General features: G+C 46.0%; 1 protein-coding gene across 1 annotated transcript; it reads left to right on the top strand.

Moving 5' to 3' along the window:
• Positions 1 to 1,544: 1,544 nt before the first annotated feature.
• On the top strand, positions 1,545 to 19,400 carry glsa (glutaminase a). Its single transcript, XM_080519837.1, has 18 exons — positions 1,545 to 1,903; positions 5,953 to 6,049; positions 6,254 to 6,372; positions 6,814 to 6,943; positions 7,033 to 7,112; positions 8,156 to 8,319; positions 10,129 to 10,187; positions 14,014 to 14,046; positions 14,126 to 14,184; positions 14,302 to 14,368; positions 14,897 to 14,947; positions 15,028 to 15,204; positions 15,294 to 15,425; positions 16,037 to 16,129; positions 16,382 to 16,443; positions 16,537 to 16,613; positions 16,689 to 16,752; positions 17,696 to 19,400. Exons 1-18 carry the CDS (start codon positions 1,617 to 1,619, stop codon positions 17,844 to 17,846), a joined length of 1,902 nt encoding a protein of 633 aa, XP_080375963.1. The 5' UTR covers positions 1,545 to 1,616; the 3' UTR covers positions 17,847 to 19,400.
• Positions 19,401 to 19,785: the final 385 nt, after the last annotated feature.

Here is a 19,785-nt window from a genome sequence, read left to right as displayed (position 1 = left end):
TGTCAGTGAAAAGTTATTTCAGGTGAAATTTCCCAATGTTAGACACGTTTTTTTTTTTTTTTTAAGGTTTTTTTTTTAAAGTCCCCTCAATCTGCACATTTTATTCATGAATGTTTCACGCTCGGGTCACAGTGGAGGCCCTTTCTCCTTTTCATTATTATTAGTCAGCACTGGTGCGCTTATTTCATCCCACCAGGAGCGCTGGGTGGGCGGGGTTAACCGAGATAAAGTCAGATTAAAGTTTTGGAGCCGGAGACAAGTGAAGCAAAGGCAACTTGACAAATACTTTCCAGTGACTAATCTTTTTTTTTTTTTGGTGGGTGATTAGCTTAGTGGTGGTGTCTGACTCCACCCACGCAGGCCGCCAAGAGAGGTCAAAACAAACACCGCCTGACATTCTCAGCTCTTGAATGACTGAAGTTTGAGAAATTATTTATTACAGCTTCAGTGCATATTGTTTTTTTTTATTATTAATATTATTATTGATCCAGATGTGCATGTTTGCAGACTGGTAAGTGCTGATTTGGATCTTCTCCCAGCCTGTTTGAGGGTGAAATGTGACGTCTCGCCAGGAGGTGGCGCTCTAACGTGTCTGCTCAAGGACAAGAGGGTGCCACCTGCCGAGGAAGACGCCTTGTCTCGCCGTGTGCAGTACGACAGAAGTCCACAAGGGGTCAGGCCAGGACAGCACAGGGGGTCAAGGACGCTTTTTACTCTTGCACGAGTATGTTCATGTTTATTAATAATGACACTTCTTGACCTCTTGAAAATACATATCGAAGGTCAGAATTTGCATGTATAAACATGTCAACAAGTTGTGAAAAATCTATATAGTAGTCAACATTGGCATGCAAATATCAATCATTTCCAAATCTAAAAAGTTCCCAATAAATTTAAAGTACTACATGAATAAATGTGCCGTGTGAACCAAAATGACATGCTTGAAATACACTTTTAGGTATTTTACTGGTTTTTATGACTAGTAAAACCAGTCATAACTCACCTACTATGAGAAATGTGGTTAGTGGGTTTATTGCGTTTTAGTACGTTTTGCACCAAATTGTGTAACTTTAATATTAAGTTACACATTAATATTATATTAAGAAGCAAAATATGCAGTATTCTAAAGGAAGTACAATATACAATATACTAAAAGAAGGATTATAGATAATATATCTTAACAGATATATCTTAACGCTATTAAACATAAAAATTGGCTGAAATGCGCAAAAAATAAATGGAATAAAGCAGCAAGTATGGACAGAGACTTCAAGTAAAAAGAAATATTAAAAAAGAGCACAAACTTAAGTGTTAACTGCCCTGTATAAACTGTTAAAAGGAAAATAGTGTAAACAATACACTTTAAAACATGGTTATCGTAACATAATGGAGATACAGTTCATAGTTGGATCTGATGAGCGACAGCTCTTTCGACCAATCAGACGCACAAAACAGAATCCATCAGCCAATCAGAACTCGCGCGCGGCAGTAAGCGGTAGGTTGTGTCCGGTAGAGGAAAATTCTTCTCCTGCTGTCGAGTCACCGGGAAAAACCGTTACTCCGCCGAATAAGCCAAACACACTCCCTCCGTACTCCTTCACGCCCGCGGAGTCGACATGTTGCAGTTCCGGTCGACGGCAGCCCTCAGGGAGTTGTTCCAGAGCCAGCTCAAGTGGCCACTGACGGGTAAAGTCGGTGTGAAAGCGGCACCTGCGCCCGGAGCCTCCGGAGCCGCCGCCGCCTGCTTCAGTACCGCCGCGCTGGACGGGAGGTCGCCCGGCAGAGGGAGGACATTCACCGGCTGGAGGACCCCGCAGAGCTTCGCCAGAAAGCAGGGCGTGAGGGGCCTGTGCTCCAAAGGTGATGGACAGAATGAAGTCGGAAAGGACTCTTCGGCGGAGAAGTGAGTAAACGTGACTATATGCCAATCTCCGTTGGGAAAAGCTGTGATTTCACAAGCGGCAGAAGTGCGTATTTACAGCAAGGCGTCATGACTTAAAGTTTATTTTTCCCCAAATAAATCCGTATTTATACTCAAAATGACAGCCGAATTAAAGATTGACTCTTACTGCTACTTTCTGACCGAAATACCACATTTTATGAGTTCATTTTCACACTTAAAACAAGTTTTAATATAATGTGTACATCCCATTGCGTTGTTCTGTATATAGGTTAATCGACGTCAAGCTCCATACTGGTGGCCGATCAAAACTTTGTTTTTATTAAAAGAAAACACGTTTATATCTACCACACAAAATATTAGCCGAAATAAAGACTGGCTCCTAATTTTACTTTCGGGCCACGAAGTCCAAGTGTATTACGAATGTTTTCTATTTAAAATCCAGGTTAATTCTCAATAGTCAACTTTGACTGCGTAGTTCGGCGCACATGCTAGCTGTTAGCTGCTCGGTGCTACAGAGACTAAAATAGCCATTTAATGTCAAGTTGCTGGATGAATTGTGTTGTTTTCATGGAGGGGTAGCCTAAAGGAACCGCTGTGGTCAGAGTGATGGATTCCCACGGTTTTACCGGTACTTTGCGTCGGAGGACGCCGACTTGGCCGAGATCCATTCTCGGACAGCCTCACTGTTTCCCAATTTAATTTAGTATATCCCAGCTTGGTCGTGTCGTTGACTGCATGTACGTGTGTGAGGGGTGTGACACTGATTAATTAATGCAAGTTTCTTGTTAGACAGAATACACTAAAGAGTCGAATGCAAACGTCTGTCCGGAAATGGATGCACGCCTCCTGCAGCCAGAGGAGAATTCGTGACTCGCAGCAGATGCAGGAGCTCCAGCTCTTAATCTACCGGCCTCTCACTCCACGAGGCATTAAGCTGTCACCTGTCACTATTCCCTTTAAAAAAAACCATAACATAACCCCACAAAACTAAATCTGGCCATGATGTTTTCATCTCGCTGTGACACACTGTCCCCATCAGTCAATGTCTACTGAAGGTCAGGCATGATGGCAGCGTCTGATCAAACATTCTAAAGTCTGTGTTATGCAGATTACATGGCAGATTATAAAAACGCTCGAGCTGCAAGTCTTTAGTAGCTTCAGTTAGAGAGGGGGTCCGCAGCCTCCGTGGCCAAAGAGAGCCACAATATTCCACCAAATATCATTTGTCTGCTGCCGCAAAACATCTAAATTCTCTGAAATGAAGATGTTTTTTTGTGACACAAACAAATATTTATACTGCATTCATAGTGTCATAAATGCACTAGATCTGTTTTATTCAGTTTGTAGCTCGTGTAGCCATTTTTGGAAGATTTTTCCAGTTTTTTTTTTTGCATGTGTGCATCTTGTCACTTTAGCTATTCAATACATTTTTGATTTTGCCACTTTAGCTCTTCAACTATTTACAAATAATTTTCTGAAAATGGCAACGAGTCAGAAGGGGGAGAGGTCAGGCGACTCTTTAGATAGAGTATGCTAAATAAATCGGCTACTTTCCACCCTCGATTGAGCTAGTGTGTGTGATGATGACGACACACAGCTGCCACAGTGACGAGCGTGAGAGTTTTCGAAAGCAGACCGTATGACTGTTTCAGCCTTTTCACACTGGGAGCAGCTGGTGACACCAGCCAGCAGCGCACCAGCTCGTCTCGTCTCTTTCACAGCGTATCCATAGCGATAAAACGCCTCGTAGCCCCCCGGAGGACGGAGTTGCCCCATTTGTTTCTATTCACGGACGATTTGCCGGAGCGATCCGTCACGTTTCATACAGTCGCTCCGCTCAGCTGACTGCGAGGCGTCGGCCTCGTGTTCTCCTCCCCGGAGGCTGGTTCTCGGAGAAACGCGATGTTGTGAAACGAGCACGAGTGACGATTAAGTGTTTTTGAGTTGCGACTTTTTGGCTGCACGCGGAGGCTTGAATCACACCCGCGATCACCGTCTCATTCACCAGCCAGAACGCATTAAAAGTCAGCGGCTCGGGGGGGGGGGGGGGGGCGAAACGCGGCGGGGATGAATGCGTTTGCTGTTTTATTGAAGGCAGGGCGTTTGATCCCCAGGGGCCCAGGCAAGTGTTTATACTCGCCTCCCGGGGCTGTGCTCCGGCTCGCGAGGGGTTAAAAAACCTTTCTCATGCAGCGGCGGTGCATGAGACCTGCGAGCTGGCTCGCCGCCCAGCACTTGTCAGAGCCTCCAGGAGCAGATGAGTCAGATTGATTTGTTGCAGCGCCGCCTACCTCCCCTTTACAAACAAGCTGCATGACATCTGCAGCGGCGGTGGAACCCCCCCCCCCCCCCCCCTCCCCCATCGATCGGATTGAATTAAACGTAGCAGATGCGAGAGATAACTTCATCCACCACAGAAATCTGTCAGCATCGTCTAGAGTAGCCTCAGATAAAAAAAGTAGGTCAGTAGTGCATCTCCTTTCTGGATCTATACTCTACTGGGACCTTCATTAAAGCGAGAACGGACGCATGTGAAGCACGTGGCAGCGGGATACAATAGTGTGTAATATTACAAGATGAGCCTTTATACTCACGGAAAATAGGAAAACAGCGAGCCGAGTTCGACTAATGAGGCCAATCCGGACTCGTCCAGATGTTCCCACCTTTAACCTGCTCTCTCTCTCTCTCTCTCTCTCCCTCCGGCCTCATTAACCTAACAAGGATGTTTGCGTGTTTATTTTAAGCCGGCGCTGGTGTGAAAACGTAATGAACTCTGAAGTGTTGTGTTTGACTGCCGATTCATGGCTTCTGCTCATTTCATTCATGACGTCTCTGTTCGTGTTCAGTCTGAATATGATCCACCTCTGTGTGCCTTCTGATGTGAGTACCTGTTGCCATACGTGAACCATGTTACTAATTCAGTATTATTCCCTCCGCACACTCTGTACCTGTTGTTGATCTGCTTGCTTTGCTTTTGTAAGTATGTTTCTATTTTTAATTTTTCGTAGTTGTAGTGTTTTGTTTTTGTTTCTCCTCTCCTGTAGAAGTAGAGGCTTTCTCCCCAAAAAGCCACCAGCCGCTTTTTTTTCTCCCCCCCCTCCTCCCTTTCCCTCTTGAATCAACCTCACTTCCTACCAGTGGCTGCGCTTTTGAATGCCCCTACCCCCCCCCCCCCCCCCCTCCCCTCACACACTCTCTGATGTGTATTCCTTCCTAACCAGCAGGCGACAAACCGTGCGGGGATGTCGAGGCAGCGTCCAGCGGCGTGTTTTAAAAAGTCCGGATTTCCCAGCTCTGGTCCCCGGCGGCGTTTCTTCTGGCTTCTGCAGCAGTCAAATCTTTATTCCCAAAAAGACTCAAAAAGACTCGGCGTCTGCAAGACGTCTTTATTATCTTCAAATCTTTTCCCCGAATCTTCTGATTTCCCCGACTCCGCTGCAGAATAAACCCGGAGGAAACGCCTGATTAAAAAAACAAAACAAAAAAAAAAAACCAACATCATCTACAAGGGCCTCGTATTCTGGAGCCGACCGGAGCTGCAGCCACTCCCACGATGCACTGCGGGAGCGCCGTGAGGCCCCCCCCAATTCGCCGTAGTTGTGAATCATAGCAGAGAGTCTGCTGGGAGCCGCTCGCCTCCCAACACTTTGACTAACCCTCCTCCCGGCGGCGGCTCGGTGCGGCGAATACCAGCCAGGCCCCAGACGAACCCAGTGACCCCCCCCCCGGCGGGCCACTGCTTCGTCAGCCCCTGAGATTTGAACTGTTCCGGCGCGCTCCCTGGCTGGTATTCAAGCAAAGACGCCGGGTAACCGTTCGCCTCACGCTGGCCTTAAGTTTCCGAGGGTTTGAAGATCTAAGGCCAGCGTGGGCTGGTGTTTTCCACCGCAGTACGACTTGATGCTTCTCCTTGCAGTCAAGACAGCCTTTCCTTCCTTCCTTCTGCTACAACCCCCCCCCCCCTTTTCATGCTTTCACCATGGGCCGCGTGCCGGAGTCACTTTTTTCCTCACTGGCTCCTCTCCCGTTTGTTTCCACTTCCCCTGCAGGAGAAGGAAAGCAGGCGTCCTGCCCAGCCTGGAGGACCTGCTCTTCTACACCATCGCAGAGGGACAGGAGAAAATCCCCGCGCACAAATTCACCACAGTGAGTTCTGGTGACGGGTCTGAACGTGATCAGCGTCCGAGTTGCAAAGAGCAAGAGAATGGGGCATAAATCTCCACCCTCGTTGGGGACGGAGCACCAGCCGCCCTTGTTCTCCACCTCAGGAGCTCACGGCTCGTGACTTTTTTTTTTTCTTCTAATCGTGACGTTGCCCCCCCCCCCCCTCCCCCTCCTCCTCCTCTGCAGGCCCTTAAGGCCACCGGCCTTCGCACCGGAGACCCGCGGCTCAAGGAATGTATGGAGATGCTGAAAGTGACGGTGAAGACGACCTCGGACGGAGCGCTGGACCGCCACCTCTTCAAAAAGTACCTTTTTTTTTTTTCTCCTTTCCTCGACGCGTAAACATGTTTGTGTACGTCGTCAGATTGACATTTTGTTATATTTTATAAGAATAGATCATTACCAAAAAATAGATAGTAACCACAAAATGTCAACCATCCAAAAAAGGATGAAAATGGATAGTAATGTGTCATGAAATGTCAATATTTCTGAACAAAAGTACTTTGGACGTGGTGTTAAAATCTACTTGAACACGTCTCCACTTCATTAAGGACTTCTTTTGACTGCAGGAGTTTAACGCTTCACAACTGGCCCAAAAAGCGAATACAATGACCATTTGTGTAAAAAAAAAAAAGAGATAATATATCATGTATCATGGCTGGCGGCCAGGCTTATTTATAGAGAAGCACGTGAGCTCGCGGGGAAAATGTTGGGACACTGCTTCACCAAACCTTCCCCTCCCCCAGATGTGTCCAGAGCAACATCGTCCTGCTCACCCAGGCCTTCAGGAAGAAGTTCGTCATCCCGGACTTCCAGCCGTTCTGCGCCCACATGGACGAGCTCTACGACAACGCCAAGAACATGCCCGGCGGCCAGGTGAGCGCACGGCGGCGAAGAAGGCGGCGAGATCGGCACGTCTCCGTCGCTCCCGTCGACACGACCTTTTTTGTTTCTCGCCGTTCCAGGTGGCGGATTACATCCCGCAGCTGGCCCGCTTCAGCCCCGACCTCTGGGCTGTCGCTCTCTGCACCGTCGACGGACAGAGGTACGCACCTCCGCCGTCTACACCAGTGTTTTTCAACCTCTTTGAGCCAAGGCACACTTTTTTCTTTGGAAAACTCTGGAGGCATAAAGTCATTCTCATCAACGTTTTATCAACAGGAATCAAATAAGTACAGAAAAAAGTATTTCCCAATTTCTTTTTTTTAATAGTGACTCCCTCAGTGTAAAACCTGGACCTGATGGATGAAGAGCTGAGATCCTGGTTCACATTCTTCCTTTTCAAAAACTTCTCCATCACTGTCACTGACACAGTACTTTGATACAAGATGGCAGCAGGAGGTGGAGATGAACCACACTGACGTCTGTCACTTTACATTTCACCGGCAAAGTTCTGTGCTGCCATCTAGTGGTGAAGAGTATTTAATACATGATTACTCTGCAACACACGCGCAGTGGTTGAAAAACACTGGTCTAGAGCCACACGTGGCTCCTCAGCTGCTCTGGAGCGGCTCCAAGAAGTTTTACACAACGTGTCACGGAGATAACGAGTTTGTCTTCCTTTTGGTTTTCCACCGATTTGCAAAAATAAAACCAGCTAAATGAAGTAAATCGGCTGAATCAAAAATAGCTTTCAGGTAATGGGGGAGGGGAATTAGAGGAGAAAAGAAATGGAGGAACGGGAAAAGAAGAAAATAGAAAACGGGAGAAGCAAGGAGGAAAAAAAATCTAATATAGAAAAGAGACAAAATTAAATAAAGAGAACAGAAAAAGAGGGTAAAAGTCTAGCTGAAACCACTCAGGAGCTATAAACAGACGAAAATAGCCATAAAATGTAAAAAATGAAATGTCTTTACAGCTAAAAATATAATAAAATAAATGTAAATTGTACCAATAATCTTCTAGGTAAATAGAATATTTTGGTTTCAGATAATGAACATGTTTTGTAGCTCCAGACACAAGAACAACCATTAAAAGGTTTTGTAAACAGAAGTAATTTTAAAAAAAACTTGTTATAATCAAATCTTCATTTCCAATGCGTGACTGCGGGGAGAATTGAGAGTAAAAGGTGGCCCCTCTGCTCCCCAGGCACACAGTCGGCGACACCAAGGTCCCCTTCTGTCTGCAGTCGTGCGTGAAGCCGCTGAAATACGCCATCGCCGTCCACGACCACGGCACCGAGTACGTCCACCGCTTCATCGGCAAGGAGCCCAGCGGCCTGCGCTTCAACAAGCTCTTCCTCAACGAAGACGGTGGGCGTCCCGGCCGAATCGCACATTTTCTCTCAATTTCAATCGAGTCAAAGCGGATGTGTCGTCTTGATGGATGAATATAAACCGTCTTGTGTTGCGTTTGTGTCGTTTTAATTTCAATTTAGGATGGTGAGCAAGTTTCAACCTTCTTTTTTAGCATTTTTTTTAGAGAATTTTGAAATTTGATATTTTTGGACCTGATTTGAGCAATTTTGGCTTTTTTTCCCACACAATTCCAACATTTTAGCTCTTTTAACCTTTTTTATCCTTGTTTTTTGTCCCTTTTTAAGCTTTTTTTTCTCTTTATATTTTTTCTTTAAGCCACCATCTCAGCTTTTTTCCGTTTCAGCGTCTCCCCCCCCCCCATTTTATCCATTTTAGGATGGTGAGCAAGTTTCAACCTTCTTTTTTAGCATTTTTTTTTTAGAGAATTTTGAAATTTGATATTTTTGGACCTGATTTGAGCAATTTTGGCTTTTTTTCCCACACAATTCCAACATTTTAGCTCTTTTAACCTTTTTTATCCTTGTTTTTTGTCCCTTTTTAAGCTTTTTTTTCTCTTTATATTTTTTCTTTAAGCCACCATCTCAGCTTTTTTCCGTTTCAGCGTCTCCCCCCCCCCCCCCCCCCCCCCCCCATTTTATCCATTTTAGGATGGTGAGCAAGTTTCAACCTTCTTTTTTAGCATTTTTTTTTTAGAGAATTTTGAAATTTGATATTTTTGGACCTGATTTGAGCAATTTTGGCTTTTTTTCCCACACAATTTGAACATTTTAGCTCTTTTAACCTTTTTTATCCTTGTTTTTTGTCCCTTTTTAAGCTTTTTTTTCTCTTTATATTTTTTCTTTAAGCCACCATCTCAGCTTTTTTCCGTTTCAGCGTCTCCCCCCCCCCCCCCCCCCCCCCCATTTTATCCATTTTAGGATGGTGAGCAAGTTTCAACCTTCTTTTTTAGCATTTTTTTTTTAGAGAATTTTGAAATTTGATATTTTTGGACCTGATTTGAGCAATTTTGGCTTTTTTTCCCACACAATTTGAACATTTTAGCTCTTTTAACCTTTTTTATCCTTGTTTTTTGTCCCTTTTTAAGCTTTTTTTTTTTCTCTTTATATTTTTTCTTTAAGCCACCATCTCAGCTTTTTCCCGTTTCTTGTTTCAGCGTCCCCCCCCCCCCCATTTTATCCATTTTAGCATTTTTTGTTTGAGAATTTTGAAATTTTTGGACCTGATTTGAGCAATTTTGGCTTTTTTTCCCACACAATTTGAACATTTTAGCTCTTTTAACCTTTTTTATCCTTGTTTTTTGTCCCTTTTTAAGCTTTTTTTCTCTTTATATTTTTTCTTTAAGCCACCATCTCAGCTTTTTCCCGTTTCAGCGTTTTTCCCCCCATTTTATCCATTTGAGTTGTGCTTTTATTTTTTAATAAAAGCCCTCTTTAGTCCTGTTAAATGACTTTCTGAGCGCAAGTAAAATGAAAACAAGTCGAACGCTTCGTAGATCCGCTCCAGAAGAGCTAAAGAGCCACACGTGGCTTGTGTGTAAGAGGATCCAGCTCGTGGCGTGGTTGCCATGGCGCTGTGATGAATTGTTAATGAGGGGCTGCAGCCGAATATAACGCAGAATGGACGGTATGTCGCTGGAATATTAGAAGCTGCGAGCGATGAGCTGCCGCAGCGCGGCTGGAAACGGCAGACGTCACACACCGGGGCCTGTTTGAACTTTGTTCAGTGAAAAACAGGAAATAAAATTAAAAAAACCAGCTGTATACATACATGAACTCATGGTTTTTGGGCTCATTCGTTCTGCAGATAAACCCCACAACCCCATGGTTAACGCCGGAGCCATCGTCTGCACCTCCCTCATCAAGGTAAACGCTCTTATTTTGAAATGGGACGGCTTGATTATCAGACCCGTGTGATGCTTTGATTCTATTTAAGTTTATACCTGCAGAATGTTTCACCTGATTCAGCTTCCCCCCCACTTGTTTCATCTCCCTTATCTGAATTCTGAACGGCCCAAAAAAAACGTGACGGGGAACTAAAAAAAAAAAAGTTGTGATATAATGATGCGCAGGAAGCGCTGCTGCCAGATTATTGTGTGCAGGCAGATTAAGGTTGTAGATAATCAGGCTGAAAGGGGATTTGGCTGAAAGCGGCGTGGGAGGAGACGGGAGCGCGGCGTCCCTCCGGTCAGGCCGGCGCGGGCCGCCCCTTCCAGCTTTAATCACAGAAAACGTTGTTCATTAAAGAAAAGCAATCCCTCCGGTGTGACTCGCACTCAATTTTTAGAGCGGAGGGACGAGGGCGGCGAGACGGGTCGCAGCGGCGCTTCACACAACGGCGGCGGCAATCTGGTTCAACCGAGGACGAGTCACTGCGCCGCGTCGCCAAAACACGCCACGGACGACGCGCAGCTTTCACCGTCGCTGAAAACGATGTAGTACACATTCCAGGCCTGTAGGGGGCGACGTAGCGTTAGCGTTTTTCAAATTCCTCCAATCTGGAACCCACGCGTTTCCACGGTTACACGAACCGGCCTCGTCGTGTGGGCGTGGCCTTACCGGGTTTTTCGGCGAGTTTTAACGATCACACTATTTCATGAAAAATAAAAAATAAAACAACTTCTTCAATCAATTTGCATTCTAAAACACAAAAATCCCCCCTTTTTTGTTTTGAATTACTTGGTTTGAGAAATCGTCTGCTGTCGTTCCTCAAACGTGATGTTGGAGCGACGCTCAGGACCTTTTCACTCGCCGTCGCTCCAACACCACGTCAGTCCCTTGATTGATGATGATGATGATGATGAAGCCAGATTCAGTCAGTGACTCTCTGCATGCTCCTCCTCTTCCTCTTCTTGCTCCTCCTCCTGCTCCTCCTCTTCCTCTTCTTGCTCCTCCTCCTGCTCCTCCTCTTCCTCTTCTTGCTCCTCCTCTTCCTCCTCCTCTTCCTCTTCTTGCTCCTCCTCTTCCTCCTCCTTCTCCCCCTCTTCCTCTTCCTTCTCCTCCTCCTCTTCCTCCTCCTTCTCCTCCTCCTCTTCCTCCTCCTTCTCCTCCTCTTCCTCTTCTTGCTCCTCCTCTTCCTCCTCCTCCTGCTCCTCCTCTTCCTCTTCTTGCTCCTCCTCCTGCTCCTCCTCTTCCTCTTCTTGCTCCTCCTCCTGCTCCTCCTCTTCCTCTTCTTGCTCCTCCTCTTCCTCCTCCTCTTCCTCTTCTTGCTCCTCCTCTTCCTCCTCCTTCTCCCCCTCTTCCTCTTCCTTCTCCTCCTCCTCTTCCTCCTCCTTCTCCTCCTCCTCTTCCTCCTCCTTCTCCTCCTCTTCCTCTTCTTGCTCCTCCTCTTCCTCCTCCTCCTGCTCCTCCTCTTCCTCTTCTTGCTCCTCCTCCTGCTCCTCCTCTTCCTCTTCTTGCTCCTCCTCCTGCTCCTCCTCTTCCTCTTCTTGCTCCTCCTCTTCCTCCTCCTCTTCCTCTTCTTGCTCCTCCTCTTCCTCCTCCTTCTCCCCCTCTTCCTCTTCCTTCTCCTCCTCCTCCTCTTCCTCCTCCTTCTCCTCCTCTTCCTCTTCTTGCTCCTCCTCTTCCTCCTCCTCCTGCTCCTCCTCTTCCTCCTCCTCCTGCTCCTCCTCTTCCTCTTCTTGCTCCTCCTCCTGCTCCTCCTCTTCCTCTTCTTGCTCCTCCTCCTGCTCCTCCTCTTCCTCTTCTTGCTCCTCCTCTTCCTCCTCCTCTTCCTCTTCTTGCTCCTCCTCTTCCTCCTCCTTCTCCCCCTCTTCCTCTTCCTTCTCCTCCTCCTCTTCCTCCTCCTTCTCCTCCTCCTCTTCCTCCTCCTTCTCCTCCTCTTCCTCTTCTTGCTCCTCCTCTTCCTCCTCCTCCTGCTCCTCCTCTTCCTCTTCTTGCTCCTCCTCCTGCTCCTCCTCTTCCTCTTCTTGCTCCTCCTCCTGCTCCTCCTCTTCCTCTTCTTGCTCCTCCTCTTCCTCCTCCTCTTCCTCCTCCTTCTCCCCCTCTTCCTCTTCCTTCTCCTCCTCCTCTTCCTCCTCCTTCTCCTCCTCTTCCTCTTCTTGCTCCTCCTCTTCCTCCTCCTCCTGCTCCTCCTCTTCCTCTTCTTGCTCCTCCTCCTGCTCCTCCTCTTCCTCTTCTTGCTCCTCCTCTTCCTCCTCCTCTTCCTCTTCTTGCTCCCCCTCTTCCTCCTCCTCTTCCTCCTCCTCTTCCTCCTCCTCCCACTCCTCCTCCCACTCCTCCTCTTGCTCCTCCTCTTGCTCCTCCTCTTGCTCCTCCTCTTGCTCCTCCTCTTGCTCCTCCTCTTGCTCCTCCTCCTGCTCCTCCTCCTTCTCCTCCTCTTGCTCCTCCTCTTTCTCCTCCTCCTCTTCCTTCTCCCCCTCTGCCTCCTCCTCCTCCTCCTCCTACTCCTCTTTCTTCTCCTCCTGATGACGGAGCCAGATTCAGTCAGTGACTCTCTGCATGCTCCTCCTCCTCCTCATCCTCCATCTCCTCCTCTTTCTCCTCTTCTTCCTCCTCCTCTTTCTCCTCCTCCCCTCTTTCTCCTTCTCCTCTTCCTCTTCCTCCTTCTCTTCTTCCTCCTCCTCCCCCTCCTCCTCTCTCCTCTCAGACTTGCTCATTTGCAATGTACCTTTTCCAGGCTCGTTGTGTGGTTTTACGTGTTGTTGCATATTTTCCAGCATTAGGATCTTTGGGAAATTATGACCACATCAACAGGTCAATGACGTTTGGTAATTGTTTTCCTTTTTTTTTTCTTTTTTTAAATTTAATTATTTGTGTCCCTCCTTCCTCTGGTCTGGATTTGTTGACTAGCATTTAGCCTTCACATGGCTGCTGTTGTTTTGTTTAGTTTTTTTTGTTTAATGAATGTTTTTCAATGTCGCTTTTTAGATTTTCCACCCATGTTTCTCCCCAACTGTTTATATACGCCTGGATTATAAACAGTACGGCTCTGGCACAAACACTGATTATACATCATACTCCATTCTTCTGTCTAGAAGGAGCGCTGTCTTTTGTCCTTTGTTTAAATATATATACCTGTGTATATATATATTATATATCCTCAGGTTAAAGATCTTTCTTTGTGTGTCTTTACTCAGCATTTTATTTGATTTCCTCGTAGTTTAGTGTAAAATCTGCTGTAAAAGCAGCTCACACTGCGACCTGCACCACCAAGGAGATGTTAAGACTTGTATAGGCTTGGATTAATTCATAAAAAAACCAAGATGGCTGCTTTGAGAGGTTTTCCAGTCCATGTATTCGTCGTGCAGCTCAGGATAGTTTCCTGGCGAAGGCTGTGGCTCGCAGTGTGAAGACTCTCCTCTTAGCAGTCTGTAGTCGTCTTCTCAGATCAACTCACTTCAATCGGACCAAACTTTCACTTTCATTTTGTTACAAAGCCAAAAAAAAAACCAACAACCCCCCCGAGTGGATTAACATAAACGTTTTTCCTTCACCTCCTCCTCCATCTGCAGCCTCCCACCTCTAATCTTAATTCATGTGATGACGCATCATGACTGAATGGCCATTTCCCGACCAGTCACATGTAGAGACGACAGAAGCTAGCGCTAATGTCATAACAGGGGCTAACCTCTCCAGAAACTTGTCGTCGTTTCCATTCATAAGCGTTCTTTTTTTCTTTTTCTTTAATGAACATCTCCGACTGCTTGTGTGTGTGTGTGTCTGTGTGTGTGTGTGTGTGTGTGTGTTCCAGCAAGGGGCCAGCAACGCCGAGAAGTTTGACTACGTGAGTAGCGATCAGAATCGATCTGGACGGTAAAGAAACGCGCGTCCGTGCCTCTAACAGCGCTTCCGCTTCCTCGCAGGTCATGAACTTCATGAACAAGCTGGCGGGGAACGAGTACGTGGGCTTCAGCAACGCCACGTGAGTTGCACGCGCCGGATCCCAGGAACTGTCTTGAGTTTTTTTTGTGAACTATAAGCGGAGTCGTCGCGTTTAAAAAAAAAAATAAATAAATGAATAAACCTCTCCGTGTCCCAGGTTCCAGTCGGAGCGCGAGTCCGGAGACAGAAACTTTGCCATCGGCTACTACCTGAAGGAGAAGAAGGTGAGGAGACGTGATGACGCTGCAGCTTCATCATTAGTAGTATTGTTGTTTTTTTTAATACATAATAGAATACAATAGAATATCTTTATTGTCATTGTAACAATGAGATTTAAAAGTGCCATCCTCAGTGCATCATTTATAAAATCGATCAATAAAAATGGCTTACGATCAATATCTATATATATATCTATATATAGATATAACTATGAAATATTAGAGGAAGGGGTGGGATCTGTTTTTACTTCTTCCTTCCCATGTTCAAGTTTAAGTGACAATTTATTTATATTATCAAAATATATGTGTGTATGGACTGCAGGGATAACGGTGTGAGAAATACTATATTCATTTCAACTTTATTTATACAGCACCAAATACAACAGTCATTTCAAGGTGCTTTTTTTCAAAAAGAAAACTTTCCCTTATAGGAACTTAATGCTCATTATTGGGTGTTTTATTTTGTATTGTTGTGTAAAGTCCCGGTCAAAACTGTTGCTTCTTGTTTGTCTTGCCCTCTCGTTGTCCTCCCAGTGTTTTCCAGAGGGGACGGACATGACGTCCATCCTGGACTTCTACTTCCAGGTGAGCATTTCTCCTCCAGGGAGAACCCTCCCCGGAGCGCCGCGCCGCGCTTCATCAACCGTGCGTTTCCTCGCCGCCAGCTCTGCTCCATCGAGGTGACCTGCGAGAGCGCCAGCGTCATGGCCGCCACGCTGGCCAACGGCGGCTTCTGCCCCATCACGGGCGAGCGGGTGCTGAGCCCCGAGTCCGTGAGGAACACGCTGAGTCTCATGCACTCCTGCGGCATGTACGACTTCTCCGGACAGTTCGCCTTCCACGTGAGTGACCGGACCCCCGAAAGCCCCCCCCTCTCTCCACCCCGATAACCACCCTGAACGTCCCTCCCTCTCCGCTCCTCCCCCCTCAGGTGGGGCTGCCGGCGAAATCCGGCGTGGCCGGCGGCATCCTCCTCGTGGTGCCCAACGTCATGGGCGTCATGTGCTGGTCGCCGCCCCTCGACAAGCTGGGCAACAGCGTCCGGGGCATCCAGTTCTGCACGGTAACCTGGGAAATTGGCGCCCCCCCAAACTTTTTTTTTTTTTTTTAATTGAAAGAAAGACATTTTTAAATACACTACAGTCATTCCAATGTGCTTTTATATAGACAATAGAAAAGCCCAACATATCCACATGAGCAAGCAGGTTTATTTGCGACTGTGGAAAGAAAAACTCCTCCAACAGAGAGAAACTTTGCAGAAACCAGAGTCAGAGGTGGAGGAATTCTGCGGACCGGTTGGGGTGAAAGGATGGAGGAGAAGAAAGACAGAGATAGACTGGGTGGGGAGAAACATACAATACCCTTGTTAGTGCTACATACATTTTTTTTTCCTTTTTAATAATACAGTAATCAAAGTGATCTAAATATTTTCCAACTGCTTAAACCAGCCTGAGCAACAACAGAGCAAAAACCAAAATAATCACAACAATTATAACAAAAGCAAAAACAAAAGAACACAAAACAAAGGAAAAAAAGAGAGAAAAACAGAACGAAACAACAAAATTAACAAAAACAAACAAACAGGAAGAAAAAAAAAAAAAAGCAAACAACTTTATTTTGATAATTAACACCCCCCCCCCCCCCCCCCCCCCAACTGAACTCTCCTCTTTCCAGGACCTGGTTTCTCTCTGCAACTTCCACAACTACGACAACCTGAGGCACTTTGCCAAGAAGCTGGACCCTCGCAGGGAAGGAGGAGACCAGCGGGTAAAAGAATGCCGCACTCTGCGTTCCTGCCACTCGTCACCATTGTTTATTTATAGAGTCAAGAAGGTCACTTTAACAACTCGCTGCAATGGATTTCCGTGTGCGTCACGTTCCTCTGCCACGGTGCCCCCTGCTGGACGACGCCTGCCATCTCATCTCCGAAGGCTTTTTGTTAGAAAGATTCATTTGTCTTGGTTCAAAGTGCAGGCAGGTCCTTTTGGGATTGATGACGCGACATCTGTTCCGTTTCAGGTGAAGTCTGTGATCAACCTGCTGTTCGCCGCGTACACCGGGGACGTGTCGGCCCTCAGGAGGTACGCCGGCCCTTCGCGCGGCGCCGCCGTTTGAAACGCCCCCCCTCTTTCCGCCGTAGACATTTCACGCCGCTCTCCTCCACCTCCGTGCAGGTTCGCCCTGTCGTCCATGGACATGGAGCAGAGGGACTACGACTCCAGGACGGCGCTGCACGTGGCGGCGGCCGAAGGTGAGAGTCGTGTCAGGTTGGCGAGTCGGCGGCGTGCTCGGAGGCTGACGGGGTGTGTGTGTGTGTGTGTTTCAGGACACGCCGAGGTGGTCCGCTTCCTGCTGGAGGCCTGCAAAGTCAACTCCGTTCCCAAAGACAGGTAAGTGTAACCGGTGTGGTTTTCCTTCTCTGCGTTGTGATTTTTGTTCACAGAAGAGATCTCAGAACCAGGCCTGTCTTCTGGATCACTTTTATTCTGTTCCTGTTTCAAGGAAAAACATAACATGAGCTGGTGTGCCCTCATCAGCAACTCTCCTCTTCGACAGTGCAGATTACAGCTCTCCGTATATATATATATATATATATATGTACAAAAATAACTAATGTCTTACAAAATCACTGATCAATGTAAATTAATACACAAATATCAATGCAAATATAATACTTAGAAAAGTTATTCCAAATAAATTCAATATATGAATGACAAAATCAATCAAAGCATCCAGAAAACATATATGTACTACCTAACACATTATAGAACAAAACAAATAACACAACAACCAGCTATTCTCGTACCTGTTTCGATGAAGAACACGACATGAGCTGGTGTGCCTCGGCAGCAACTCTCCTCTTCCTCTGCAAGCAAACGCAACACGTGTTTGAACTGATGGAGGAAGCCGACTGCTAAGCTAGCATAGCAGTTAGCTTTTCACCTCCCGCTGCCGTATGAGTACATTTTTAGTGCACAGAACGTGACTAAACTCAAGGAACAGAACTTTCACACTGGACACAATCACCCACAACGCTCAACACAATTTTGAAGACATGAATTTTAGCTTCTAAACTTAAACAAAGAGGAGCGCGCTCAAACTCCGACATGCAGTGCAGATTGCAGGTCTGACCGGAGTGCGCATGCACGGAGCACCTTGCCGTGACGACACACGGGGGAAAAAAACCCCCGACAGGCACGAGGACAGCACACATGAGCATGAAACAACGCAAAAAAGTTATTTTCGTGAAATGCAACAGTTATTCGTGACAATCTGTTACATAAGCAGTCTTGAAAGGCCTCGTGACGCCGGGCGACGTTTCCTCCCCCCCAGGTGGGGAAACACGCCGATGGACGAGGCGGTGCACTTTGGCCACCACGACGTGGTGACCATCCTGCGCGACTACCACACCCAGTACAGCCCGCAGGAAGCGGCGGCCAGCAAGGAGGGCGCGGCCGAGCAGAACCTGGACGGGCTGCTGTGAGGAGCTCCTGGGCAGCAAAACTGTACACACTTAACCCTTTTAGCCGCCGCCGCCGCCCCCGGTCGATGTCGTGTCATATTTCTCACCCCGTTTCACTTCCGCCCCGGTTTGTAGCTTCGTAGGGCGTCGTCACAACCGGCAGCTTCACCCGTTCACTTCAACGATCGTTCCTTTTTGTTGTTTTGGTTTTTTTTTTATTTTATTTTAAAAGATGACATGCGGGCGGTTTGGTCTGAAACCTTCCTCGCGTCGTCATCATCACAATGTGGTGGAATGTATTTCCTCCTGACACTTTGGTGTGTTTTGTGTGCGAGTGGTATTTATTTATCTATGTAAGATAAACTGTACAGTCATGTCATGTGTGTGTGTTACTGTGAGGAGGACAAGTTACTGTAAATACTGCTGTAAAGTTGTGTAGTCTAACTACTTTCTCTGAAATATTAAGCAGCTGGAAAAGGAGGAATCTGCCGTTTATTTACATTTCTAACCATGTATTCATTTTTCATAGCGTTTGGATTCTGAAGGCTAACCCATTTATATTTTAACCGGTTTCTATTCACGTATTTGTTTGTATTTTGTTTTCTTATTTTGTAAAGCGATGAAATGATGTAAGCCAGAGCTTTATCTCTATATCAAAGACAACACTGCCAATCCTGCAGCGACACCGTCGACAAATGACAAAATGTGGCTTTTTTTCTTTTTCTTTTTTTCGTCTGCACATAATGAACGTCAGTCGGCAAAGATCTTCCTCGATAAACTTTGAAACCAGATTACAATCAGCAGGCAGAATCGACCCGTCTCATCGTCTTCAAGTCTTAAATATATTTGCGAGTGGAAGAAACGTGGTCGTAAGGTTCGTGAATACATGTCTGACAGTATTTTTCCCCGCTGAGGACGCAGCTTCCTGTTGTTTTTAATTTTCTTTTTAAAATGTAAATCCTGACGGCGTGTATGTAAACAAATGTTCTTGCCCAGAACTCAGGAAAGACCCTGAAGGAGCTTCACAAATGCTGATTGTTTTTTTGTTTTTTTTAAATCTGTAATGTGCAAAAGAAACTGTTATACTTGAACAGTGTTGCGTGATTGTGGAAAGTTTGTATTTGTTTTTCTTGGTTTGTTTCTGTGCACTGACAAACTGAACCAGGCAATCCGGATCCCTTAAACCAGTAAAGTTAAATGTCTTGATTCCTCCAGTTGGGATCAGTTCAGCCACTCTTATTCATTCAGTTAAATACAATCAAAAGAAGCACAAGACTGCACCAGAACGGCAATATTCTCAATGCAATCTCGGCAATAATTAAAGGCGGCGTTTGTAAAGATGGAGTCTGCAATATGGAATTTCCTTCGTGGTGAACTGATCCTGGCCTGCAAATCCTGAAATCTAGTGATGTCCCTGTGTGTGTTGGTGCAGATGGAGTATTCTGAACGTTCCCGTCTCTTGGTGTCGTTTTGTTTTTCTCCGTAACGTGTATTTACGCTGCTTTAGCCCACGTCAGGCAGTACAGATAATTATTCACAGGTTGAAACATCGAATAAAAAGTCTGAAAAATCTCACCTGGGTGTTTGTGAGGCTCATTACTGTTCATTTTATGAAATACATACCGAATCGATTATTGTCTGTCTAGAATAAAACAGGAATTATGTATGAAATAAATAAATCAGTCTGAGTCAGTTGTTTATATTTTATACAATTAGCAATATAATTTATCATATCTCCTGGGACAATTATGATCATAAATAAACGGGAAATGTATTTTTTTATCACCCTTTTCCTTTTTTCAATGCTATAAAACTGGTTGATCAATACATTTTTATTCACGAGACATTTATTGTGATTTATTTTTTTAGATTATTCAGCCTTTTATTTGACCACGAATATATACTTTTTTAAGTTTCAGTTTCAGAGTTGGGACCATTCTGAAGCTTTCGGTTTCTCTGA

This window comes from Blennius ocellaris, assembly GCF_963422515.1.
Source record: "Blennius ocellaris genome assembly, chromosome: 24".
NCBI classification, from domain to species: domain Eukaryota; kingdom Metazoa; phylum Chordata; class Actinopteri; order Blenniiformes; family Blenniidae; genus Blennius; species Blennius ocellaris.
This window is presented reverse-complemented; position numbering and strand designations above follow the sequence as displayed.

Coding starts and splice junctions, on each gene's coding strand:
- glsa (XM_080519837.1), top strand. CDS start 1,617: ATGTTGCAGTTCCGGTCGACGGCAGCCCTCAGGGAGTTGTTCCAGAGC. Junction 6,373..6,813: donor GACCGCCACCTCTTCAAAAA/GTACCTTTTTTT, acceptor CCCCTCCCCCAG/ATGTGTCCAGAGCAACATCG. Junction 16,614..16,688: donor GCACGTGGCGGCGGCCGAAG/GTGAGAGTCGTG, acceptor TGTGTGTTTCAG/GACACGCCGAGGTGGTCCGC.